The 27,889-nt window shown below is 44.5% G+C and overlaps 2 protein-coding genes across 2 annotated transcripts; both read left to right on the top strand.

Annotated features, from left to right (window-relative positions):
* Window positions 1-6: 6 nt before the first annotated feature.
* On the top strand, window positions 7-2,576 carry LOC311317102 (epiphycan-like; the record flags this gene model as incomplete). The annotated part of the gene is made up of 4 exons (XM_084448115.1): window positions 7-163; window positions 416-618; window positions 1,480-1,575; window positions 2,406-2,576. The coding sequence occupies 4 exons, from the start codon at window positions 7-9 to the stop codon at window positions 2,574-2,576; spliced, it is 627 nt and encodes a 208-aa protein (XP_084304241.1).
* Window positions 2,577-6,813: 4,237 nt separating this feature from the next.
* LOC311317039 (uncharacterized protein) lies at window positions 6,814-26,609 on the top strand. Its single transcript, XM_084448037.1, has 10 exons — window positions 6,814-6,868; window positions 7,894-8,030; window positions 8,182-8,383; window positions 10,010-10,154; window positions 10,286-10,418; window positions 10,633-10,753; window positions 24,766-24,841; window positions 25,052-25,166; window positions 25,721-25,838; window positions 26,479-26,609. Exons 1-10 carry the CDS (start codon window positions 6,844-6,846, stop codon window positions 26,532-26,534), a joined length of 1,128 nt encoding a protein of 375 aa, XP_084304163.1. The 5' UTR covers window positions 6,814-6,843; the 3' UTR covers window positions 26,535-26,609.
* Window positions 26,610-27,889: the final 1,280 nt, after the last annotated feature.

Genomic DNA, 27,889 nt, shown 5'->3' with positions numbered 1-27,889 from the left:
CCAGGTATGCCCACCTGTCTGCTGTGCACCTGTCTGGGTAGCTCTGTCTACTGTGACGACCTGAAGCTGGACAGCATCCCCCCTCTCCCCAAAGAGACCACTCACTTCTACGCCCGCTACAACAGGATCCAGAAGATCAGGAAGTCCGACTTCGCCAACATGAGTAGGTGTTGTGTTTTAGTAGGAGGGAGGGACTCTGCAGTGTTGGGCATTGAATGGGTGTGGATGTCAATTAGTGATGTCATCGGCATCATCCTACAACAAAGTTCAAAGTTCGATGTTCAGTATAAACCCCACTGATGAAAAAAAACAACCTTCATTTGCAGCCCAAGAACATTTTGACAAGACTAACAAAATCCACCGACACAATCATTTCCCTTTCAGCAGTAGTGTGTGATCTCTTCTCTCCTCACAGACAAGCTGAAGAGGATTGATGTGACCGCCAATGAGATCTCCGCCATCGCCGAAGACGCGTTCAGCGGCCTCTCCGCCCTGGAGGAGCTGGTGATCCGGGAGAATGGTGTGGCCCAGCTGCCCGCGCTGCCCGCCTCCATGACCCTGGTGGATGCCAGCCACAACAACATCGGCGCCACGGGCATCCACAAAGAGGCCTTCAAGGTGCGTGACAGAAAAACAACAACAGCACGGCGTCGGCTCCGTATTGGTAGCGTGAAGCTTAACATGACCTAGGGTGGCCCGAATGGTGCAAAAGAGATAGAGTTTGGTATGTTTTTTTGCGTGGCTGTAAGCCAGTGCACCTAGGATAGCGTTTATCTGGTTGTCACTCCCTCCCTCCCTCCCTCCATCCGGTCAATGTTGACCTGCATTTCTGTGTTGGCACCACAAGAGGCAGTAGTCCCAGCACACCAAAATAAAGAAGGACACCAAAACATCAACCCGCTGATCTCCACTGCACAAGTAGAGTAGTGGTGGAAGCATTGGACTCCCACCCGGGAGATCGGGGTTGAAGGACCTGGTGGGGATGATTTTATGGGACTATACCCCAAACCTCCACATGTTCATCCTTTCACTCCAACCTTTACCCCTTGCCTTAGAGGTCAGATCCTGTCCCAACCCCAATCCTTATTCTAACCCCAACCCACACTCCTTCCCTTATAGGTCAGATCCTATCCTAACCCCAACCCTTATTCTAACCCCAACCCACACTAGGGACTGGAAGGACACCAAAACATCAACTCGCCGATCTCCACTGCACAAGTAGAGTAGTGGTGAGAGCATTGGATTCCCACCCGCGAGATCGGGGTTCAAGGCCCCGGTGGGGATGACTTTATAGGACTATACCTGAAAACTCCACATGTTCATCCTTTCACTCCAACCTTTACCCCTTCCCTTATAGGTCAGATCCTGTCCCAACCTTAACCCTCATTCTATGTTAATGCTCAGAATCCTCTCACAGGGGACATTTTGGACAAAACCATAGACTGCCTGGCGGAAACGTTTCTCTCTCTATTTTTCCAGGACATGTCGGGCCTGCTGTACCTGTACCTCACAGACAACCACATCGACCACATCCCTGTGCCCCTCCCAGACAGCCTGCGCTCGCTGCATCTACAGGTACCTTCTTTTCTTCTGCTTGGGAACCTACAAGGGAGGCGTGTAGCTCGGGAGGTAGCAGGCCGGCTGGGCATCGGAAGGTCCCCGGTTCGATCCCCACTCCTGGCAGTGTGCCGAAGTGTTCTTGAGCAAGACACTGAACCCCGAACTCGCTCACTCGATGTTCTCGCCGTGTTCGCAAGGGTTTCACCCCATAAAGAACCCAATATGAAAAACATGCAGAAGAGCAGATGCTAATGCTGTCCGTCCCTGGTGAAGACGGACAGGAGCATTGAATTGGTCCCTAAGGGGGAAGGACGATGGGATAAGGAAAAGAATTTGGTGGACGCTCCAGTCAATTTGTGTGTGTGTGTGTGTGTGTGTGTGTGTGTGTGTGTGTGTGTGTGTGTGTGTGTGTGTGTGTGTGTGTGTGTGTGTGTGTGTGTGTGTGTGTGTGTGTGTGTGTGTGTGTGTGTCGCCTACCTTACACGCCAGTTAGTGTGATGCGTGTTTCACTGCGTGACAAATAAAAAGATGTATGATGACGTAAGCAGGGCCAACACTGTCCCCTGGGGGTCGATGAAGGGAGTATTGGCTCTAGTGGGTTTACAGCGGGTGCACCAAGTTTGACAGTGTAAACTGATCACCATTTTCATCGTATGAATGTAATAGTGATACACAATGGGATTAATGTGTTTCAGGTATTCTATTCTTTGTGGAGGAGCAAGGAATCTGTCCAGACGGTCATCGTAATCTGTCCAGGCAGTAGTATTCCGTATGCTCATGTGTGACGCACTGTCAGCTTTTTAAAGGATACTCTCTGATTTATTTGTGGCTGTTTTGTTTTGTAGCGTAATAACATCCAGATGATGCACGAGGACACGTTCTGCAACCTGAAAGACTTCAACTACATCAGGAACGCTCTGGAGGACGTCCGCCTGGACGGGAACCCCATTAACCTCAGCAGAACCCCACAGGCCTACATCTGCCTGCCCCGCGTGCCCGTCGGGGACCTCATCTGACCACACACACACACACTCACACACACTCACACACACACAATTGCACATTTCACTGACACAAAACACATACATACAGACATTCAAGTGACAACAAATAGACAACATACAACATACGAAACACATGCTCAGGCACACGTATGACTCAACATGTGCACCACAACTAGCATGTGCAGGCACACTTCCATATCTCCACTTTGTTATCTAAGGTAATACACATGTACATACCACACACACACACACACACACACACACACACACAGGCCTCCTCAGCAGGCTACCATTCTATTGTGCCTATGCTGAACGGCGATCTGCACATACACACACAATCATCTACCTTCCTATCACTAACAAGATTATTTAAGCCTACTGGTTCCATTCAAACATACACACAAACACACACACAATCATACATTCACACATACACACACACACCAGGGCAGAGAGAGAGAGCGAGAGAGAGAGAGTCTACCTCTCCCTCTAACACAGAGACGTTTGTCAGAAGCCAAACTGTTCCGCAACTTGATTAAAAAGAGAACAATCGAGTTCTGATGAATCTATTTTATTGATCAAGCAATCTTCGCAAACATCCCGCTGGTTTTGTTTATGTATTTCTGACTGGCAATGACAACCAGTAATATTGTTTAAATATGTTTGTTTTATAAAGATAAAAATAATATTAATATTAAAGATGAATCTAACACTTTTGGAAATGTTCATTCTAACTAGCAGAATCAAACTGAAGCTGGTGCTTACTGAAGGTAAATTGAGTATCTAATGCAATAAAAGAAGCATTGAAACACAAGCATTTGTTGTAAAGTCTGTACTGTAATATAAAAATATATATATTCAGAAACCTTTTTTTACATGAACTGCAATATTTGGTATATGACATTTCAAAGTGATGTTTTAACCATGCACAATAGCCTATACATAGACCGTTAAAGACTATTGTATGACTTTGGGAGGGGGGGCGGGTGTTATGGGTGTGGATGGGTTAAAGAATAATAACTATAATAGCTTGCTATTGTGTGCTTTGTATGGAAATACCACAATTGAATAAAGATGTTTTGATGACCTCTCCAACATGGGAGTGGCTTAACGTTTTCATTGAAAACTTATCAGTGTGTTTTTATATGAAGCGACATACCTAGAAATGAACAGCTAAACCAAACCAATTGCTCTGCTACAACTGTATTACAGTTATACTAATCACAGGCTAGCATGTTAGCTTAGAAACTTAAGTTAATCTCAACGGAATATTCGCCAAAAAGCTTTGACACACATTATCATAGGGGTCGTTGAAAATGACAACATTTTTTTAACATAAAATAAAATACAACAATTTTCCAAATGTATGTGAATAGCATAAATACACGTTCAGATCTCACAGAGTTTCAATAAGCTTGTGAAACAGGCTGAGAAATCTCTCCCTGCGCTCCAGGGCCTCGGGGTTGGGGTGAGGGTCAGGGCTGGACTCTGGCTCCCTTCCTGTTCCGGCCGCTGTCCTCTGGTGCTCCTCCTTCCTCCTCTCCAGCTCCTCCCTCTCTCTCTTCAGGGTGCGTCTGTCCCTGCTGAGCATGGCCATGTCCTTCTCCACCCCCCCCCTCTCTCTCTCCAGCACCGCTCTCTCTCTCTCCATGGCCGCTCTCTCTCTCTCCAGAGAGGCCTGGTCTCGGTACAAGGCTGCCATCTCCCTCTCCATCCCCGCTCTCTCTCTCTCCAGGACCCGCCTCTCCCTCTCCAACACCTCTCTGTCTCTCTCCAGCGTCACCCTCTCTCTGTCCAGCAGGGCTCTCTCGCTGTCCACCTCGTCCACCTCCTGGTGCATCTCTCTGCTCCCCCCTCCCTCTTCCTCCTCCTCCTCCTCCTCCTCCTCCCTGCTAATGAGGACTTCGATCTCCGACCCGCCCCCTGCCCGCAGAGCCGGCCTCTTCCTGGGCCTGCTGGCGGGCAGGAAGTGGTGGTCTCCGGCGCCGGGAGCGGCGAGGACGGGGGCGCTGCCGGCCAGACGGCCCTCCAGGGCGTCGCTCATCAGGGTGAAGTAGGGCCACTGGTCCGGCCACGCCTTCACGCCCTCCAGAGGGAACTTCAGATCCTGCCAACCAGAGAGCAGAGACAAGACCCTGGTCAGACCACCTGACCACCGGAGACTAACGCAGACGTGACACCATGATGGTCAGCAGGGTCTGGACATGTTCTCCCTAGGGGAGAGGAGGGCATGACGGGTAAGAGAGAGGAAGGACCACCTTGTACTTCTTCTTCAGGTTGTCCCACTTCTTGCTGGCCTGGCTGTGGGTCATGACCCCCTGCAGTCCCATGTGCTTCAGGATGGCCCTGCAGGAGCCACAGGGAGTCACAGGCGCTGTGTTAGTGCATGTATGCATCAGGTCATGTGTGCATCAGATCATGTGTGTATCAGGTCATGTGTGTATCAGATCATGTGTGTATCAGATCATGTGTGTATCAGGTCAAGTGTGTATCAGATCATGTGTGTATCAGATCATGTGTGTATCAGGTCATGTGTGTATCAGATCATGTGTGTATCAGATCATGTGTGTATCAGGTCAAGTGTGTATCAGATCATGTGTGTATCAGATCATGTGTGTATCAGGTCATGTGTGTATCAGATCATGTGTGTATCAGATCATGTGTGTATCAGATCATGTGTGTATCAGGTCATGTGTGTATCAGATCATGTGTGTATCAGGTCATGTGTGTATCAGATCATGTGTGTATCAGATCATGTGTGTATCAGGTCATGTGTGTATCAGATCATGTGTGTATCAGATCATGTGTGTATCAGGTCATGTGTGTATCAGATCATGTGTATCAAGTATCTTCCATCTTATTTTCCTGCTTTTTGTTTATTTTATGTCTTTCCAATGGCGTCAGCTGCCATGCAAGGTGCTAGCCTGCTCATTGGGAGCAATTTGGGGTTCAGTGTCTTGCCCAAGGACACTTCGACATGTCATCAGGAGGAGCCGGGATTCAAACCTCCAACCCTACGATCACTGGACGACCCGCTCTACCTCCTGAGCTACAGCTGTAAAGTAGACCTCTATTTTTTTTACATTACATTTTCAGATTTTTTTTTCAGTGCACTTGAACTGCTACCTTGGGTAAAGTTGGGTCTTAGGAAATAAACTTACCTCCAGGCATACTTAGCTGCATTTCTTCTCCCAGAAAAGAGGTGCTGATTTGATACACGCAGTTTCACCAGATCCTCAATTTCCTTTGCACTCACTGGGAAAAATGAAGATTTCATGAATAGGTTATAGAGATAGTCCTACAAATGAAGGTCACATGGCATCATGAAGTCCAGAGGCACAGAATATTCTTTTACAGACACGTAAATAACTGTAAAATCTAAAAAGTAGGTCTAATTAAAGATTGTCATATGAAAATAACTTTCTAAATACATTGCTCCTAAAGTTGATATATGTGTGCTGTAGCTATATGCGCTTTTCAATGAAAATGCAACTTAAGTTTGCAACACAAAAATAGATTTCCATAAAAAAAAATGTTCATTCAAAAAAGGTGATTACTTGAAGTCAAGTCGATGTTCGCCCCCTCTGAGGTAGCATGCAATAGCAGGTGTGCACTACAGCTAGGCTAACGGGCATGACTAGCTCATTTTTCAACTAACGTTCCCTGAATGATAGTGGGAAAATAACGTACGTTTGTAGGTGAATTCAACGGGGTTGTGTTTGTCATATGTGGTCGTAGTATACAGGTGATCCAAGATATTATCCATTCCGAACAAAATGTCATAGAGTGTCGCGGATTCAAGTGTGTATACTTCGCAGTAGAAATGGCTCTCTTCTCCTTCGTAGGTCCCTTGTTTCTTTTTCTTTGGTCTTCACTGGGAACTGGAAGAGTTTTACCGCCACCTGTAGGACGGAGTATGTAGATCAAGATAAATTCAAGATAGCCTACAGTCTGAAATTATTTTGTTATTGCAAAATTGTAATTGGTTATCCTCGTGAGACGCCAGGTTAGCAAATTGGGGGAATTACATTTATGAATATATTTACTTTCAGCAGTCAATTGCATCAGTTCACTCATAGTCTTCACTGAAACTGTTAACTGCCATTTATTTGCAATGTGGTTATGAACAATTTAAAAAAACAAAACAAAAATTAATATTAATTATTTTGGAGCATTACGGGCATAAGTGGTTTGACTTGTTTGTTGCCACGTGGTACCGAACCAAAACCTTCAGTGATTTCACTGAAAACGAAACCGTAAGTTAGGCAAGATCTTCCCCATGGCTTCCAACATCGCAGACAGTGGTAAGACAGCGGTGCTGGGAATCGATTCATAGCCTACTGATTCGAGGGTGACCTAGTGATCAATCATGAGTTTTAATCTGTACGATTTGAATTCACCGTATTTGATTGAATGACTGTCTGAATAGCCATAATTGGCGCATTAATGGTGCATTCGTTTGTGGTCGAAGGTGGCAAGTCGCAAGTGGCAAAATACCTACTTCCGACCTGTGTGCATTCGAGCTATATACCATTATATCACAGTTACCTAGTTATGGTGCGTTCGTTTGTGGTCGGAGGTGGCAAGTCGCAAGTGGCAAAATACCTACCTCCGACCTGTGTGCATTCGAGCTATATACCATTATATCACAGTTACCTAGTTATATCTAGTGCATTCGAGCAACTGGGGGCTGAGAAACATATCCGAATTAGCGACGAGGAAGTGCGAGTTCATGCGGTGTTTTATTTAATAATTCCTAGCAAGTCGCAATTTGCCACCTCCCAGTTATAAACGAACTATAAGTTGGTGACCGGTTTTGTTTCGTTTGTTTTGTTTTTGGCCTAGTGCGTCTTTCCATTATCAGTCAATATCAAATGGACAATATAGTGCACATTGCCTACTGTGCTTTAACATACCAAACGAAGATACATTTTAGAAGCTGTTTGTCAGTCCCGAACGTTGTCTGGGTGGGTTAGAAACTCAAGGGGCCATAATGTGCAGGTATTAGTTTTCGCCAGTAGGGGGCAGCAGAGAGATTTGGAAAAGACGGAACCACGGAGCTCAGTTAGGACCAGCACAGCCTGCTTCTTTATGCTTCCTGAAACACATTCCAAAGCTAGTGCTATATTCATCCGGATGACAGACTAACTTGTTTCTGATAACTAGTTACGTCCCAAGTAGGATTATTAGTGTTTATAAGTGGCCGTTTTTTATTCACCACAGCCTCGAACAAGAATACATTATTAGATGCAGTCTTGTTAGTCAGCTGTGCCAGTTACTGTAGGTCTAATCATCATAACCAAGCCTTTTATAATCTTCTTTTATACAGACCAGACCTCTTCTTCTACAGACCAGGAGGACGGCCAAGAGGAGTTGAGCTCCACAGACTCTGGGGACACCTGCTCAGACAGTGATGCAGCAGAGCCACAGGGACAGCCCCCCCAGCCCCCCTCAGACCACTGCCAGGTGAGTCCCCCCCCCCCCCCCCCCTCAGACCACTGCCAGGTGAGTCCCCCCCCCCCCCCCAGACCACTCCAGACAAATGCACTTATTGTCTGCTAAAATTCAAAAATCGATCAAAGTCGATCACCTCGAATGCCGAACTGTGTTCTGTCAGGCGGAACCCTGCAAGTTCTACAACCGCGGGTTCTGTCGGGACGGACAGACATGTCGCTACCTTCACTTCTGTAAGTATGGCCTGAGAGGGAGCTGTCGCCATGGGGACGGCTGTCGGCTGGCGCACCCTCAGACCGCCAGACCTGCTGCCTCTGGTCGCCATGGAGACCGCCGGGGGGAGAGGAACAGATCCTCCTCCAGAGGTGTGTTGAGGGACTGTCTGGATGTCCTCCAATCTCCTCTCCTCCAATCTCCTCTCCCCTCCATCACCTCTCCTCTCCTCTCTCCTCCAATCACCTCCCCTCCAACCACCTCTCCTCTCCTTCCCTCTCCTCTCTCCTCCAATCACCTCTCCCCTCCAATCACCTCTCCTTCCCTTTCCTCTCTCCTCCAATCACCTCTCCTCTCCTTCCCTCTCCTCTCTCCTCCAATCACCTCTCCCCTCCAATCACCTCTCCTTTCCTCTCCTCTTCCCTCCAATCACCTCTCCTCTCCTCCCCTCCAATCACATCTCCTTCCCCCTCCCATCTCCAACCACCTCCCCTCCTCTCCGCCACCCTCATCTCCTCTCTCCTCTCCTTCCCTCCTATTAGGGCTGGGTCCAATTAATCGATTAATCATTCATCACGGTCAAAGTTGATTTTTGGTCACCAATCGATTTTGGGCAAATTGTGGTCATTAATATTTTTTAATTCAAATACACACGTCCTTTAAATAATACTTAAATTGAACTGAACTAATGTCATGCATCATCTGTTCTGTAGCGCTATATCGATTGCAATTGTAGTCTTACCCTTTTTTCATTCAAATAAACACTAATTTTAAAACGTTGGAATCAAATCTTTCAAATGTCGGCCAAAAACTATCAATCGACTATAAAAAATGTGAGTTGTGCACATCTCTACCTCCTATCCACTCCTCTCCTGGCCACTCCTGTCCCCCCTGTCCTGTCCTCTCCTGTCCCCCCCTGTCCTGTGTTCTCCTGGCCACTCCTCTCCTGTCCTCTCCTGTGTTCTCCTGTCCCCCCCTGTCCTGTGCTCACCTGGCCACTCCTGTCCCCCCCTGTCCTGTGTTCTCCTGTCCCCCCTGTCCTCTCCTGTCCACTCCTGTCCCCCCCTGTCCTGTGCTCTCATGTCCTCTCCTGTCCCCGCCTGTCCTGTCCTCTCCTGTCCCCGCCTGTCCTGTCCTCTCCTGTCCCCCCCTGTCCTGTGCTCTCCTGTCCTGTCCTCTCCCGTCCCCCCTGTCCTGTCCTCTCCTATCCACTCCTGTCCCCCCCTGTGCTGTCCTGTCCTCTCCTGTGCCCCCTGTCCTGTCCTCTCCCGCCCCCCCCTGTCCTGTCCTCTCCTATCCACTCCTGTCCTGTGCTCTCCTGTCCCCCCCTGTCCTGTCCTCTCCCGTCTCCCCCCTGTCCTGTCCACTGCTGTCCCCCCGTCCTGTGCTCTCCTGTCCTGTCCTCCCCTGTCCCCCCCTGTCCTGTCCTCGCCTGCCCCCCCCTGTCCTGTGCTCTCCTGTCCTCTCCTGTCCCCCCCTGTCCTGTGCTCTCCTCTCCTGTCCTCTCCTGTCCCCCCCTGTCCTGTGCTCTCCTGTCCTGTCCTCTCCTGTCCCCCCCTGTCCTGTGCTCTCCTGTCCCCCCCTGTCCTGTGCTCTCCTCTCCTGTCCTCTCCTCTAGATGGACAGTGTGAATAACTGAATAATAAATGAACGAGGAAATGAGGAGTGTCAGCTTTGTAAGAGTTTGCCAGCTTGTCTTAAATTATGAGCGTGGAACTTTGCGAACGCCATCAGGACTGAGGTGTACTGCAGCGTCCATGTTGTTTCACCTCCTACAGCGAGGAAGCTGGAAGATGGCCGACCCTACCAGTGGCAGCTGGACGATGGAGATGGCTGGAGAGACCTGGCCAACCATCACATAGTGGAAGCCCAGTACTCACTGCCCCACGTGAAGGGGATCAAGATCTACAACACCCCCTTCGGGTAAGAGAAGGAAATACAACTATAAAATTGGACGGGTTGACAAGCAGCAGCCCACTGAGCTGGTTGTCCACTCCAGAGCCTTGTGTTGTGTGGTGCTAGTAGGTCTGACGCTCTCCTCCCTCTGGTTCCAGGGGGGTGAGTATTGACTTCAGGAAGATGAGAGTCTTGGGGAAACATCTGCGGGTGCGACGCCTAGAGGCCCAGCAGACAGAGTGGATCTGGTACTACAAGAGCAGCCATGGATGGATAAAATACGGACAAAAGGTAGTGTAGAACCAGGGACCAACTCACCGTTCACCAAACCTTGATGACGGGGAGCAAACCTGGCACAGACGGCGTTTCAGAAATTTTTCCAAATATTGCTGACAAAGTGGTTGTATTCTAAGTTAGTATATGACCTTATTTATAGTCTAGAAGGAAATGAAATTGATGAGCTTGTTAAAGGAATTTCAGCGACAGGAAGGGCTTTGTGTCCCAGGATTCCAAAGGCAACGCCGGCCCCGTGCAGAGCTCTGAGATTGAGGGGAAGTTCCAGAGCAGCCCTAGGAGCTCCTTCACCTTCAACATCGGCGCTGACACCTTCGAGATCAGATTCAGAGGTGGGATAGATAGATACCCTCACAGAACTCCCACCAAACCTCACACAATGACTCAACACACAGGGTTCCCGCAGATCCTTAAAAAGTCTTAAAAGTCATTGAATTCATTCATCTTAAAATAAGGCCTTAATTGGTATTAACATGTCTTACATCAATCTTTCAAAAGTCTTAAAAATGCTAACACATGGGTAGGATTAGGGTGTCACGATTTAAATTCAAAATCGAAATGAGCTTTCAACTTCAAACTTCGAAATCAAAAGCAGGTTTGCGATTCTCCCAGTATTTTTTTTCTCCGCGCGCCAGGTTAATCATGGCATGGGTAAGAAGTAAACGAAGGAAAGAGTAGGCCTAATGTTAGTCTACTTGGCCTCTCCCAAAGTAAATGTTTTCATTAAAGCTAGTTGGGGCTCAAGCTATAGGTTTTCGTTTGAATACATAGCCAAGCTAGTTGAATACAGTCAGACACAAGGTGCACAAATCTAAACGTTTATATTGGAAAGTACTGGTGCATGGACGATCGAGATGACTGGAAATTTTGCTTAAGGGCTTGTCCGAGGATAACATAGTGAGAATGTTAGCCTACAAGGTATGGTGTGGTGTAGCCTACAAGCTGCTGGGACTGAGAACAATGAAAAACAAAACTAGCTACTGTAACATTAGCTAGTGAGCTATCTAGATATAGCATAGACTAAAGTTAGCTGGCTAGCTTAAGCCTTAAGAGAAAAAAAAGAAAGAAACTAGCTAGCTAGCCAGCTAGCTACTATTGGACGCCCCTGTTTGGCTGTAGACTGTTTAATTCTGCTGTAACTCTTATCTCACAGAACTGATGATTAAAGCAATTTCTAAAGCTGCTTACACTTTATTGATAAATTCTCACGTTACACTTTCAGCTCTCACTTCTACTGAGTCACACACAAATCAGTCCCTGCGGAAACAAACTCTTAACAGTCTATTACAATCCCATTGTAACATCCCTTTTCTTTTAATGAACTAAAAGTTGAAAACTCTTTTCAATAAATTAACCTAAATCAAGTAAGTGGCTTATTATATTTTGTGTCATATATTGACATTAACCACAGCTAACCAACAACAATACATTTGTTTCTTCCTACTGCGAATCTTCCTCTGAGCTCTGTCGAGGGACTACACTAAATTAACCAAACAATGCTTTTTTGCATTCAACATTCACTTTACCCCTTCTCTTATTGACATCTCAAATCAAAATAGTAAAGCAATACCGAAACTATAGCACTATCGAACCAGTATAACAAAATATATACATCCTTTTTTCCTTTTTCTAACACACTCTGTGCATAAAACAGCTCAGCATGCATAGTCCATGAGGTATCCTGGTCTAACAACTACTCGACCAGATCTAGTGGTTACAGTCTGTGTATCCCCCATGTCTCTGTTTGGGGTAGCGGTAGTATGTGGTGTACTGCGGGTTTCAACAGATACAGTCTGGCCTGGCGCCCTGGGCACTGTGCCCTTGTCCCGTCTAAGGTGTCGTCGATTTCGCCGAAGAACAGCTCCGGTGTCCAGCTCCACCTTGTAGGATCTGTGGTCTACAGGTTGCACCACTGTCGCCTTTCTCCATCTTGTGTGCAGTTCTAAGGCTAGAATTCTGACCCGGCCTCCTGCTTTCAGCGTGTCCAAATCCTTGGCTGTTCTGTTGAAGTATTTTGCTTGTCTCATTTGTACTTGTCTCATCTGCTCTGGCGTTGTGCGTTTCACCCCCGGCTGCAGAAGACTATCCCTCGTTGGTAGCAGGGTTCTGGTCCTCCTACACATCAGTCTCTGCGCTGGGCTTGTGTCTAGTCCTTGAGATGGAGTGTTGCGGTGATCCAACATCGCCAGGTATGGGTCCTCCCCCTGCTGCCTTGGTTTTCATCATAAGTCTCTTTGCTGTTTTGACAGCAGGCTTTCCCATTGCTCTGGGGGCAGCCAGGGGATGATGTCCGGTGTTGAAAGACCCCACAGCTGACTGAACCTCTCGAACTCCTGGGAAGAGTTCTGTGGCCCATTATCTGAAACCACAACATCTGGGATCCCCTGACGGGCAAAGTGAGCCTTCAGCTTCCTTATCACTGTACTTGATTTTGTGTCAGGTAAGTGGTCGACCTCCCAAAAGTTAGAGTAGTAGTCAACTGTCAGTAGGTAGTCTCTTGTTATGTGTAAACAAGTCTGTACCCACCTTGGCCCACGGCCTGCTGGGCACCTCGTGTGAGTGCAGTGTCTCTTTCTGCTGCTTTGCGTCCATTGATCTGCAGACGTCACACATGGATATGGCTGTCCCGATCTGCTCAGTCATTCCTGGCCAGTAGACGTATTCTCTCGCACGTCTGAGACAGCCCTCCACTCCCAGGTGAGTAGAGTGTCTGCGGCAGGTGATGGAGTATGTCTGGAATCACAATTCGCTCCCCTCTGAACACGATTACGTCCTGTACACTCAGCTCCTCTTGAACCGAGTGATAGTGCCTGATATCCACCGGCGTGTCTCTCTTATTCATCGGCCACCCCTTCAATATGATTTCACTTACTGTAACATCTGCAGTGTTTTGTCATCTCGGGTCGCAGAGCGGATTGTGCCGAGTCTCTCCTCTGAGATTGGTAAGTAGTCCACCATATTAACCGTCTCTATCTCAGCTTCCAATGATCCAGCGCCTGAGCACTCACCATGTCACGCCCGGGAACATAAGTCACATCTATTTCATATATCTGAAGCCTGAGCAACATCCTTTGCAGTCGCTTAGGTGCGCTCAGCAGTGGCTTCCTGGCGATGTTTTCCAGAGGCTTGTGGTCGCTCTGTACAGTCACTTTCCGGCCGTATGTACCGATTCGTACTGATGGAATTTCTCTGTGCCGAAGATGATAGCCAGACATTCTTTTTCTATTTGGGCGTAGCCCTTTTCCGTCTGAGTCAGCGCTCTGCTCGCAAACGCCACAGGTTCTCCACCTTGGGTCAGTTCTGCTCCGAGTCCTGTTTCTGACGCGTCACACTGCAGCGTAAGTTCCTTGTTTGGGTCATAGTACTCGAGTACTGGCGCCTTAGCTATCTTGTCCTTCAGCCTGCCGAATGCTTCCTCCTGCACTTCTGTCCACTCCCATATGCTGTCTTTATGAGTGAGCTGTCTCAGTATCTCACAGTGTTGATAGAACTTAGACAGGTAATTCACCATGCCGACTAGTCTCTATGCCTTTCACGTCCGTGGGCCTCGGCATGTCTCTCACCGCTCGAACCTTCTCAGCGTCGACTTTCAGCCCCTCCACTGTCAGTAAGTGTCCGATGTATGGTACCTCTTGTCGTCTCAATCTGAACTTTTCCGCATTCAGTTTTATGTTCCTTTCTCTGCATCTGGTGAGGAACTGTCTCAGTTTCCTGTCGTGGTCTTTGTCAGCCATCTCTTGGGTGTCACCTTCTCCAGTGATGAGGATATCATCCGCGATGATGTATAAGCCTGGCAGCCCCTCCAGCGCCTGGGTCAGCTTCTGCTGGAATATCTCCAGAGCCGGACTTATCCCCATAGGCATCCTGAGCCACCTGTATCTGCCAAACGGTGTAGCAAAAGTTGTCAGATAGCTCGACTCCTCCTCCAGTTTCACATGCCAGAATCTATGTTTGACATCACAGACTGTGAACACCTTTGCTCTTGACAGGTCTGGGAGGACATCTTCTATGGTGGGCAGGGGGAAATGGCTGCGCTTCAGTGCCTTGTTGAGTGGTCGCGGGTCTATGCACACTCTTGTCTTGCCATTAGGTTTCTGCACCGTGACTAAACTACTGATCCAATCAGTGCTCTTCTCCACAGGCGTGATGATCTCTCTTTTGCAGATCTCTCAACTCCCCCTTAAATGGCGTCATCATAGCCACCGGAACTCGTTGTTTGGGGAGTTTAACTGGCTCCACCCTCTTGTCGATCTCGATTCGATACTCTCCATCTAGGCAGCCGTCACCTGTGAACACATCTCCAAACTCAGTCTTTATTTGTTCCATATTTAGTTTGCTCTCAGGTGTTGCTTCCTCACTCACTATACTATCGATTGCTAGTATGTTCTCATATTCTACTTTTATCAGCTTCATTGCTTCCATTGCCTTCCTGCCAAGCAGTGGCAATTTGCAGTCCTCATTCACTACTACGAACTCCAGCTGGTACACTTTCTGGTTTCTTGGGTTCCTCACCTTTACCTTACATTTGCCCAGTGGGTGCAGCTTGGACTTGTTGTACATCACAAGCACTTTCTTTGTACTTTCTAGTTTAGTGTCTGGATTTAACAGGTTTATCGGGATAATGTTACATGTGGCTCCACGATCAATCTGGAACCTCACAAGTTCTTTGCCTATTATCATCCCTGCAAACAGCTGGCTGTGTTTGGCCTTATCATTTCTGTCTTCGCTAGTCTGTCTCCCTCTTGTGGTGACACTCATGACGTCCTCATTCCTCCTCACTATCCCGATCAGTCACATTGTGCACTTTCCTTGTTTTTTTTTCCTTCTCTAGTTTGGATCTACACTTGACTGCAAAGTGATTTTCTTTACCACATTTTTTGCAGCTCTTTCCGTAGGCTGGACATTTTAACTTGCTCCTTTCATGAGTCTTTCCATAGAACTTGCATGACACTGTATCCATCTCCTGCCTTTCTGTCTGTTTCATCATGTGTACTTCCTCCACTGTGTTCCCTGAGAGGGTTTTGTTATTTTCACGTGACAACTCTGTGGCTCTGCATATGTGTAGACATTTCTCTAATGTCAGCTTATCCTCTCTGAGCAGCCGCTCTCTCAGCCATGTATCGTTGCTGCCACATACTACTCTGTCACGTATGAGTGAGTCATTTATTTCTCCAAAATTGCATGTGCTGGCTAACACTTTGAGATCAGTAACATACGAGTCAATGCTTTCTTTCTGACCTTGATTCCTCATGAAGAAGCGATATCTTTCTACTGTCTCATTCACTTTGGGGTTGCAATGCTCATCAAATTTGGCGATCAAGTCCGACAAATTCCACATCACTCATCAATGTTTCACAGAGTTCCCTACCTACCTCTCCAATGAGGTAGTAGAATAGTTTCACTCTCACATTTTCGGCCGCATTGGGCATGGAAAGTTCCAAATAGAGTGTAAACTCCTCCTTCCGTGACTTCCATGTCTTCGCCAGGTTTCCAGAGTCCCAGCATAGCGTCTGCGGACGTCTCAGCCCTTCCATCTTTTCTGCTGTCTCGCGAGTCTCAACTCCCACGCCCTCCATTAGCCGATGCGCTAAACTAGCTAGGTATCTCTCTCTGTAGCAAAAGTTCGGTTTTTCTCACGTCGGGTACGTGTCCACTCCGCTGTCACCATGTTTAATTCTGCCGTAACTCTTATCTCACAGAACGGACGATTAAAGCAATTTCGAAAGCTGCTTACACTTTATTGATACTCTCACGTTACACTTTCAGCTCTCACTTCTACTGAGTCACACACAAATCAGTCCCTGCGGAAACAAACTCTTAACAGTCTATTACAATACCATTGTAACATAGACTATGCTCAATAGCTCACAAGCTAACATTAAATTTTGCTTTGTTCAGTTTCAGTCCCAGCAACTAGGCTAGTAGCTAGGTATGGTGTGCTTGTAAGCTAGCCGTGTTTTAGATAATTTTGTAGCTGCATGATATGCTGATATGGTATAATTCAAAAGGTTTAGTACTAGCTAACGTTATGTTAAGTTGGCTAACCCTAAGGCCAGATGGTTTGTGAAGGTAAAGTTACTTGACAGAAAGCTTAAGTTTGACTATCAACATGGAGTGGGAACCTTTGTTGGAACGTAAACTTGCATCATCCATTCACCATCAGATTCAGATCCTGTCTAGACCCCGCCTGTCCAAAACTCATCTGGTACTGTATCTGCATCCGGTTTAGTTTGTGGCACGGATGCTCAGAGTAGGCTGTCTGATAGCTAGCGAAGTTTGGGGAGTGCAAAATAGCGAAGTTGGGGGAGTGCAAATTAAACAAAAATTGGCTGTTCAACCAAGCGTGTTTCTGCTTTAGCTTTGTGTTAACAGCTGAGCATTAGCTATGATGTTAGAGATCCCAAACATGCTCACTTCCTGACTCATAAACAGCCTATCATATCCCTAGATAATGGAGCATGCTACGAATGATACACAAACAGCCAATCATTTAACAGACAGACCCCAAGCATGCACACTGCTGGCTCAGAAACAGCCTGTCATATTCCTTGCTAATAATATCTTGTCCCTATATCCCTAATTGTCTAATAAAAAAGTTATTTCAAATTTTTCGTTGCACTCCTAAATTTCTTTCTGTGCTCCTAAATTTTTTCATTTAGGAGCACATGTGCTCCTAGTGAAAAATGTTAGCTTAGAGCCCTGGTGTAAAGATGGGCAGTGTGAAGATGGGCAGTGTAACCATGGGCAGTGTAAACATGGGCAGTGTAAACATGGGCAGTGTTAAGAGGAGTACAGATGGTTCTAAGCAAGGACATCTTAACAGGTACAGAGCACATGTTACATTTACCACACAACATATTTGCTTGAGCATACAATTTACAACACTGTCTATAAATATCTTTGTCATCAACACAGAACTCCCACCAAACCTCACGTGACGACTCACAACACCTCAATTTATATTTAAACTGTATGTATGTATGTGGTTCGGACTTTCTGGTGTGATCGCAACCTTAGGCTACTCTGTCTATCTACACCAAAGATGGGCAGTGTGAAGATGGGCAGTGTGAAGATGGGAAGTGTTAAGATGAGCAGTGTAAAGATGGGCAGTGTTAAGATGGGCAGTGTGAAGATGGGCAGTGTGAAGATGGGTAGTGTTAAGATGGGCAGTAGAGATGGACAGTGTAAAGATTGGCAGTGTAAAGATGGGCAGTGTTAAGATGGGCAGTGTAAAGATGGGCAGTGTTAAGATGGGCAGTGTAAAGATGGGCAGTGTAAAGATGGACAGTGTTAAGATGGGCAGTAGAGATGGACAGTGTAAAGATGGGCAGTGTTAAGATGGGCAGTGTTAAGATGGGCAGTAGAGATGGACAGTGTTAAGATGGGCAGTGTAAAGATGGGCAGTGTAAAGATGGACAGTGTTAAGATGGGCAGTAGAGATGGGCAGTGTAAAGATGGGCAGTGTTAAGATGGGCAGTGTAAAGAGGGGCAGTGTTAAGATGGGCAGTGTAAACATGGGCAGTGTTAAGAGGAGTACAGACGGTTCTAAGCAAGGTCATCTTAACAGGTACAGAGCATGTTACATTTACCACACAACATATTTGCTTGAGCATACAATTTACAACACTATAAATATCTTTGTCATCAGAAAGATCATTAGAAATAAAATTCCCAAGGTATTTAACCTTGCTACTCTCACTGAGGGCAGAGCCAGATAAAAAGAAAACCGGAAACTTTGATCGGCGATCATCTCGACTGCAAACAATCATAATGTTGCTCTTTTTGGCATTATATTTAATATCATAATCTATCCCATATTGAGTACATAGACTTAACAACTGTTGTAGACCAGCAGTACACGAGCTGAATATGAGCAGATCATCTGCATACATAAGGTGATTGTTTTAGACTATCAGCCACCATGCATCCTGGTCAACGTGCACCAAGTCTCTTCGAAAGATAATCCATATAGATATTGAAAAGGAACAGAGAAAGAATGGCGCCTTGGCGAACACCATTGTTCACATGGAATGAGGCAGATGTTGATTTGCCCCATTTTACTCTCACGGTCTGATGAGCATACCAATATGCCAAGATTCTGACAAGATATCTAGGAACCCCTCTTTAACACAGTTTCATAAACAGTTTTTCATGATTAATACGATCAAATGCCTTGGAGGCATCAATAAAAAACTAAGACAGTAGAATTCTGCCTGTTGTCTGATCTAAAATCTCTTTCAAAGCAAAAATACACATATCAGTGCCATGTTTATGTTTAAACCCAAATGGATTGTCAGAAGTGAGGATGTGTTTCTGAAGCCTGTACAACAGGATTCTCTCCAGGACTTTGGATAATATGCTGGCTAGGCCTGTAATATTGGGAACTGTTTAGTTTACCAACCTTGGCCAGGTTTCCCGAACGAGTTAAAGGAGTAGTAAAGTGAAAATGCATGTTTAGCCCTGTTTTAAGGTAACTTATGATCATATACAATGGTTCAGATCAAAAAGTTGACAAAACTAGCACTTTTGAGAAAGTCTGATAATTGCTCTCTCACCGTTTAGGTCATACAATGGATGTGGGTGGGAGCAATTGCATATTTTCCTTTCCGGCATAACAGCCATATTTCTTCTGGTTAACCGGTTACCCGTTGAGCAATTTGCATTAATTAATGAGACTCAAATAGGCGTAACGTTACCTGGGTTTTGATACAGGCAATTGCAAAAAGCATGAGAGGTGCACTTATAGAAATTCCTACTATCAATGATAATAACGTGACAAAAACACCACGATGAAGAGAGAAACACGCTTTAATAAACAAGCGCTGCTGTAGCAACAAAGCTGTAGGCTACAGATACAAAAACTGACACGGAGACACAGATTCCTAACCCTTTTTCCACATTTAGCGTGAAATTTGTGTAAAATAAGGTAAGCTTTTTCACAGTTGATGTTTTGTAGCCTAGTAATTATTTGATAGTTAAATGTTAAATCTAAATGTTAAATATAAATATAAATGTTAAATATAAATGCTAAATATAAATGTTAAATATAAATGTTAAATATAAATGCTAAATATAAATGCTAAATATAAATGCTAAATATAAATGTTGAATCTAAATGTTAAATCTAAATGTAAATGTTAAATATAAATGCTAAATATAATGTAAAATATAAATGTAAAATATAAATTTATATCTAAATGCTAAATATAAATGTAAATATAAATGTAAATCTAAATGTTAAATCTAAATGTTAAATGTACGCTTTACATTCGGCGAGCTAATATGCAAATTTGCTGGGCCCACCGCCGTAGGACGCGGTTTGCGCTGGGTTCAGCGAAGAAGCCGTGGAGGACAACAGAGTTGAGTCGATTCGCAGAGGACAGCGCAAAATAGGCGGACTTTACGAGCGGGCCGACACTCGCCATTTGTTGTGGCCAGCAATAGTTATAGCTAGATATGTATTTGTCCCATGCTAAAAAGCGTGCGCTAGCACTAGCCCTGTTAGCAAGGAGGAGAGCACCAAGGAAGAGGAGAGTGGGTGCATGAAACCCTCAGGTCCAGAGAGCAGTTGGGTGAATTCAGGCTTGTGAAGGAGCTCCGTTTCCACAGCGATCGGTTCCAGGTCTACTTTCGCCTTTCTGTGGAGCAGTTCAACAGTCTGCTGGGGAGAGTCAGACCAAGGATCTCAAGGATCCAGACAAATTACAGAGAGCCAATTTCTCCAACAGAGCGGCTGGCAATTTGTCTGAGGTGGATGATTTATGTGAAAACAAAACGATGCCTTTAGTAGCCCAGGCTAGCCTAGCGATTTAGCAATGTCCGCTAGCTTGCTACAGTAGCTACCTGTACCACTAGCTAGCATAGTCTTCTAGCTAGCTACCTTGAAGACAAATTGGATTTGTTTTCCCTGCTGTTTAAAAACAATTAGCCCTTTGTTATTGTAGAATTTTTTATTTGACTGATAATAGGCTATAAAACAATATTTTCTTTTTAGTGATAGCATTATCACGTGATTAATTTATAGTAGTCCCTGCTTGGCTACTGGTGATTGATGCCATTATCCTGTCATTGATTGAAGGTACCTGGCCACAGGTGAAATGGAAGAACCTGAGAGATGGCTATATGAAGCATTGTTTTTAAACAGAGCAGGGAAGACAAATCCAATTTGTCTTCTAACTAGCTAGCTAGAAGACTAGCTAGCTTGAAGCTAGCTAGTGGTACAGGTAGCTACTGTAGCTAGCTAGCAGACCTTGCTAAATGGCTAGGCTAGCCTGGGCTACTTAAAGCATAATTTTATTTTCACAAAAATCATCCACCTCAGACAAATTGCCAGCCGCTCTGTTGGAGAAATTGCCTCTCTGTAATTTGTCTGGATCCTTTTTTTTATTTTTTATATAATTTAAAGTTTTATTGCATTCAGTAATATGCATACAACATTACAATATAACAAAACAAACAGTACAGACACAGGCAGGAAATCTAACAGACATTGACACAGCAGTACACAGCAAAGTGGGCATAGGAACATTAACAGCCACATATGATTAATCATATTTAGTTATTCCCTTCAATCATGTAAGTACTAAAGCTATCCCACAATTCTCTAACCAGATCACTTCTACAGTTCAGTCTTCCCAACATCGTTTCACATGCAATAGTGTCAATCATTTGTTCCCTCCACATTTTCAATGTAGGAGTTTGAGGCTCTTTCCAAAATCTAAGAATCAACCTGGCCACGTTGTTAAACCTGTCGCTAGTACCCTAAATGCAGATTTATTCAGCAACGGCACCACAGTTTTGTCCCCAAGGAGACATAGCTTTGGTGATCTGGGCAGGTCACATTCTAACCAACCGTCCATATATTCCAACACACTACCCCATAGAGAGACCATGGGACACTCCCATAATGCATGCATATATGTACCTTGTTCTTTTTTACATTTTTTTTTTACAACTATCTTCAATTAAACCCATTTCATTGAGTCTTGTTGGAGTATAATAATATCTATGAAAAATTTTATATTGAATGAATTTGCCTCTGGCCTCCCTAATATATTGTCCATTGTCAGAAAGAATCCTCTCCCACATTCCTTCATCAATCACACAGTCCAAGTCCTTTTCCCATATTATCCTAAGATTTTTACAACCATCATTAATTACCCATGGACATGGCTCATACCACATTGATGCCTTGTGTAACATGCTTGGCAGTCGAAAGTAGCATTCTACTGGGCTTTCTTCTTGACGGAGAACTTTTCCATTGATACAGTGCCTAATTTGTAAATATTTCCAAAAGTGGCCCCGTCCTTCCAAATTATATTTTTCTCTCATTCTGCTATAGGTGAGGAAATCACCCTCTTCAAATAGATCATCTAATATTCTAATACCTTTCCTTAACCATTGGACCCAGTAAATTGTCTCCTTACCTATTTTTATCTTGGGGTTATACCATAATGATGAGTACTTATTATTATTATGAGAGATCTTACATTTTTTATGTATTTCTTGCCATACTTTCTTTGAATGAGCTAGAATCGGATTCATCCTATTATTTCCTCCCTTTCGAGGTACTTGTGCCTCAAGAGGTTTAAATGGGGAGGTAAGTTCCTGTTCAATCAAGATCCAATCTAAATCTAGGTTATATCCATTCCAGTGTCTGGCGAGCTTAGCCATTAAGGACAGACTGTAGTGGTGAATGTTTGGTAATGATAAACCTCCTCTCTTCTTTGGCTGACACAACTTGTCCATACGAATCCTTGGCTTCCTTCCATCCCAAAGGAACAGTTTTATCATACTATTGTATCTTAATAGTTATGGCTGCGGAATACTTATTGGTATCATTCCAGTTACGTAATTGATCTGCAGGGTTATAACCATCTTTACTGTGTTCACTTTCCCCCATAAAGTCATATGTAACTTACCCCAATTATCCAGATTAATTTGAATTCTATTGAGTAGCGTTTCCATATTAGTGGTGATAATTTCTCCTATATCTGGGCTCAGTTCTATCCCTAAGTATTTCATACCTTCGGGAACCATTTAAAATCAAATGCAGATAATAGATTAGGGGAGCATGTTTGAGACACCGGCATAGCCTCTGATTTGCTCCAATAAATTTTGAGACTTTGGAATATGCTTCAATAACTTCCAACAACACTGCTACAGAGTTGGCAGGATCTCCACACAGTACCAGAATGTCATCAGCATAAAGAAACAATTTGTGTTCCCTGCCGCCTGCATTAATTCCTTTAATTCTTGGCTCCTCTCTAATCAGTGTGGCTAGAGGTACGAGGAAGATTGTGAACAGTAGTGGGCTGAGACTACATCCTTGGCGGGTTGATCTAGATATATTAAAGAATGAAGATATTACCCCATTGGTAAAAACTGCCACCCTAGGGTGTGAATAAAGAACTAATCCATTTACAAAATCACCAAACCCAAAATTTGACATTGCTGCAAACAAAAAAGCACATTCCATTCTATCAAAAGCTTTCTGGTATAAGTGATATTCATTAAAACTGTCTGGGAGTGATCCATATTGCCATGCTTCCTGGAGAACCTCTGTCATTTGTCTGGATCCTTGAGATCCTTGGTCCGACTCTCCCCAGCAGACTGTTGAACTGCTCCACAGAAAGGCGAAAGTAGACCTGGAACCAATCGCTGTGGAAACGGAGCTCCTTCACAAGCCTGAGTTCCCCCAACTGCTCTCTGGACCTGAGGGTTTCATGCACCCACACTCTCCTCTTCCTTGGTGCTCTCCTCCTTGCTAACAGGGCTAGTGTTAGCGCACGCTTTTTAGCATGGGACAAATACATATCTAGCTATAGCTATTGCTGGCCACAACAAATGGCGAGTGTCGGCCCGCTCGTAAAGTCTGACTATTTTGCGCTGTCCTCTGCGAATCGACTAAACTCCGTTGTCCTCCGCGGCTTCTTCGCTGAACCCAGCGCAAACCGCGTCCTACGGTGGCGGGCGCAGCAAATTTGCATATTAGCTCGCCGAATATAAAGCGTACATTTAACATTTAGATTTACATTTAGATTTAACATTTAGATTCAGCATTTAGATATAGATTTATATTTAACATTTATATTTAGCATTTAGATTTAACATTTAGATTTAACATTTAGATTTAGATTTAACATTTAGATTTAACATTTACATTTAGCATTTAACATTTAACATTTACATTTAACATTTACATTTAACATGTATATTTAGCATTTATATTAGTAACCATTTGAAAGCTCTCCAATCCGGTTAACCGGATTACCGGTTAACCCCTCCCACCACTAGTGGGCACCGTGAAAAATCATTCAAAAACATGTTAAACTCTCGATTTCAAAGACAAAGTACTTCTTAACTCCCATACAAAGGGTGGCTTAAGAAGGGTTCCTTAAGAAGGTTCTTTATTGGGAAACACGGCCCTTATCTTTTATGACGGCACAAGCAGGACAGATAGGATATAATCAGGTAAGGTGCCATGAACTAGCAAACCAGTAAAACAAAGACTAAGCAAGGGACAGTTTCTTACTTGCAAGTTTCAGATGTTGTGCAGTTATATCATCCATGCCTTGTTGTCTCCTAACTTAAAGATTGCATTATGAACTTCTGGAGGAGGAATAATCACATCCTCATCAATATCTACATTGTCCACAACAAACACATGCCTTTTGACACAGTTAAACAGCTCATGATACTGCTTCTGCCACATATGGGAGATCTCATCAGAGCCACTCACTCCATCTATATTAGAGGGTAGAGGGGTCTTGCAGTTAATCACTCTGATTTCTTTCCCAAACTCATGCACACTATTGTTCTGAAGCATCCTGCCAATGAGTCAGATCTCAAGGAGTTCTCATTCCTCTTTATGTAACGAAGAGCATAGTTACATTTTGCCTTTCTTATATTCAAATAGTGGGCCATGTTTACTTTGACCTGACTCAGCCCATATCTTAAAGGCCTTTCTAGTCTCTGTCCTTCAACATCGTCATTCCAGCCTGGCTTAACATTACCCACTTCAGACTCCAGCCTGGCTTAACATTACCCACTTCAGACCCCAGCCTGGCTTAACATTACCCACTTCAGACCCCAGCCTGGCTTAACATTACCCACTTTAGACCCCAGCCTGGCTTAACATTACCCACTTCAGACCCCAGCCTGGCTTAACATTACCCACTTCAGACCCCAGCCTGGCTTAACATTACCCACTTCAGACCCCAGCCTGGCTTATGTATGTATGTATGTATATATGTGTGTATGTATGCAATAATGTATGTGTGTGTGTTGTGTATTGAGGTAGTTAGTCTCATCTCAGTTCTTCATGTGTGTGCTCCTTTGTCAGAGATGCGGCAGGTGAGTAGAATGAGGAAGAGGAGGGTCGCGCGTCGCCCAAAGTACCAGCCACCCAGCGGGCAGGGGTGAGTCTGCTCCTCACCACCCACAAGCTCCTCATCACCCACAAGCTCTTCAATAAAAGCTGATACAAAATGTTGCTGTGCTGACATCCAAATCACACTCTCAAAACCACTTGATAGTGTCTTTATTGGCAGACATGGTCGACTGAGTCTGTACCTCCTCTGACTGCCACAAAGACCTGTTTCTTCTTCTTCCCTATTTTGATTGGACAGATCTTATACGGTGGAGTCGGCCTCCCAGAGTGTAGGCGGGGCTTCCTCGGCCAGCCAATCACCCGGGTGGAAGTATGATGGGAGGAGCGGAAAGTGGCACACCTTCAGGAAGAGCGTGAGTAGCTCTAACCTTTAACCTCATAAAGACTAATACTAATAAATACTAATACTACTGCATCAGTAGCTCTAAACTAACCTTTAACCTCATAAAGACTAATACTAATAAATACTAATACTACTGCATCAGTAGCTCTAAACTAACCTTTAACCTCATAAAGACTAATACTAATAAATACTAATACTACTGCATCAGTAGCTCTAAACTAACCTTTAACCTCATAAAGACTAATACTAATAAATACTAATACTACTGCATCAGTAGCTCTGAACAACTTACATTACTGAAATGTGCTATACAAATAAACTTGCCTTGCCTAAACCTGTAACTTCATGAAGACTACTAATACTACCTGCTCTAAACATTTAACTGCATAAAGACTACTAGTACTACTGCGTGGCTCTAAACCTTTAACTTCATAAGGACTACTAATATCGCTGTATGGCCAACGCCAAAGGAATAATTGGTTGTTTATCCCAGCAGACCTGAGGATGTGATTGGTTGTTTATCTCAGCATGCCTGGGGATGTGATTGGTTGTTTGTCTCAGCAGCAGAGCGGTAGCGGCTGTTCGGTGTCAAGCGCCGACATCGAGGCCCATTTCCAGACCAATCCCAGAGGCTCCATGTCCTTCACGATTAACGGGCAGCCCTGCAAACTGGACTTCTCAGGTACACAGACGCACACACACACACACAGGCAGCCCTGCAAACTGGACATGTCAGGTCAGGACCAGCTTCTCCTGGAGGTACCGAGGTCAAAGCGGAGGTTCAGGGGGGATAGAGCCTTTTCAGTTGCTGCTCCCAAGCTATGGAACGACCTACCCCTGCACATTCGATAGGCTTCATCACCGTCCATTTTTAAAACTAATCTTAAAACCCATTATCATTCCTTGGCTTTCAACCTGGCATGAGACTTTGCTCCTGTTTTAATTGCCCTACTATCTTGTATAGTTTTTATTGTTTCATTGCTTATTACTGTATTTTTATGTATTTATGATTACTCATGGACAGCACTTTGTTGCAGCCATGGTTGTTTTTAAAGCGCTCTATAAATAAAGTTCAGTTGAGTTGAGCTGCCCTCTGGAAGCTACAGTAGCTCTCAGGTCGACCCCAGCAGATGTTCCTGCAATGATCCATGTTCTTACTCTGTGCCCATGCTAAATCCTAAAATTCAAAAGTTCCTGGTTGAACCATTTTGAGCACACATCTCAGTGGGAGGTGTGCTGTGTGTGCCGGGGGTTTACTCAGCTCCAACGTGTATTATTGTGTGTAGAGCATGAAGCGCTCTCTGTCTGTGTGTCTCTTCCAGCCCTGAAGCAAACCAACCTCACTACTCAGAGAACACGCAGGATCAAGCGCTTCTAGGAGTCCCAGCGACGAGGAGGCATGGAGCGCGCACACAGCCACGCCATCAGGATTATACTGCTGGGTTTATTGTTGTGAGTTTTAGTTCACATTATTGTTTACACAGAAGAAGGTGAGCTCAGAAGATCAGCGTGAGCTCACAAGGCTACAGGAACCTGCCATGGACTGCAACATGTTTACAGGAGCTGTGTTTATGTGACTCACATATTTGCTGAATTCATTGAACGATCAAAAGTTTGTAACAGTGTATTGAACTGTTGGAACCATGTACAGTACAACCTTATACTACCTACACTAGTATACTACCTACAGTACAACCAATCATATTGTTTGCATCTATGAGGCAGGATCAAGCCCTGCCTGTGGTAGGCCTATGTGTAGGTAGGCTGGTTAGAACTTTATTAACCTATAGTTAATACTAAGCACCTAACTTAATCTACAGTTTTAACCTAATATTCTTACCTTTGATAGGAATATTCAAAGCCATAAGCCACATCAAAATCCTTGTTTGGGTGTGCTTCTACCTGCCATAATGATTGAGCTACTCAATGTAAATAATTTTATTTTGAATAACATAATAATGACAATAAACATAATGACAATAAATGTAATGCAATCTTTGTGTGTCTATAAATGTCATAGAAGAACAACTATCCAAAATGGAGGTGCATTAGAAAATATGCCTGAGGAAAGCTGTAGGCTTACGATAGCCTGGTACGACCATCCCGTTCTCGCGAGCTGGCTAGTCCTTGAGTCATCGGTCATGGATTATGATTATATGTGTGCAGTTAAAGACAGAATAATAAAACGTTTTACAACAGGTTTTGGAACGCTGGGTGTAAACTGACTACAGTTCCCATGATGCACACACCCTGTGCTTCCTCGCTATGTAGATTAATCTGTCTTGTTCTGTATGTAACATTTTATAATACAGCCCGTGTCTTAGTGTCTTGGCGAAATGTGAGTTTTTATAGGACATTAAAATTCACTTTTCTGAGACCCCAGAAACCGATTTTAGGTAGGTAAAAACAGCATATGCGGTGCCCTCGGTTGTTATCTAATGTACAAACATGTAAACTGCGAGAATTCCATCATAACGTTGATTTGAATGTGTAGGCTAAGTGTTTGAAAGTGTGTCATAACGTAGTAGCTATGTGTAACAATATGTTTAATAGCAGTTAGATTAGCTAGCTAGTTATTCGCACAGTGATAGCTAGCGGATTAGTAACGTAGCCTTTAGGCTAGTCTATGTTATTTTAAGATCCTACAACATTTATTTTAATAAAAAGCAAAGCTCAGCTTGAGGAATGCTCCTGTATACTCGAACCCTGATTATTGAATGTTTGTATGGCACT

This window comes from Borostomias antarcticus (assembly GCF_949987555.1).
Source record: "Borostomias antarcticus genome assembly, chromosome: 13".
NCBI lineage: Eukaryota > Metazoa > Chordata > Actinopteri > Stomiiformes > Stomiidae > Borostomias > Borostomias antarcticus.
The sequence above is the reverse complement of the archived record's forward strand: the minus strand, read 5'-3'. Positions and strand labels throughout refer to the sequence as shown.

What these genes read in the sequence shown, in the direction of transcription:
- LOC311317039 (XM_084448037.1), top strand. Translation starts at nt 6,844, where the DNA reads ATGGCTTCCAACATCGCAGACAGTG. An exon ending in GAACAGATCCTCCTCCAGAG is followed by an intron (nt 8,384 to 10,009) that starts GTGTGTTGAGGG and finishes CACCTCCTACAG; the next exon opens with CGAGGAAGCTGGAAGATGGC. An exon ending in ATCTACAACACCCCCTTCGG is followed by an intron (nt 10,155 to 10,285) that starts GTAAGAGAAGGA and finishes CTCTGGTTCCAG; the next exon opens with GGGGGTGAGTATTGACTTCA.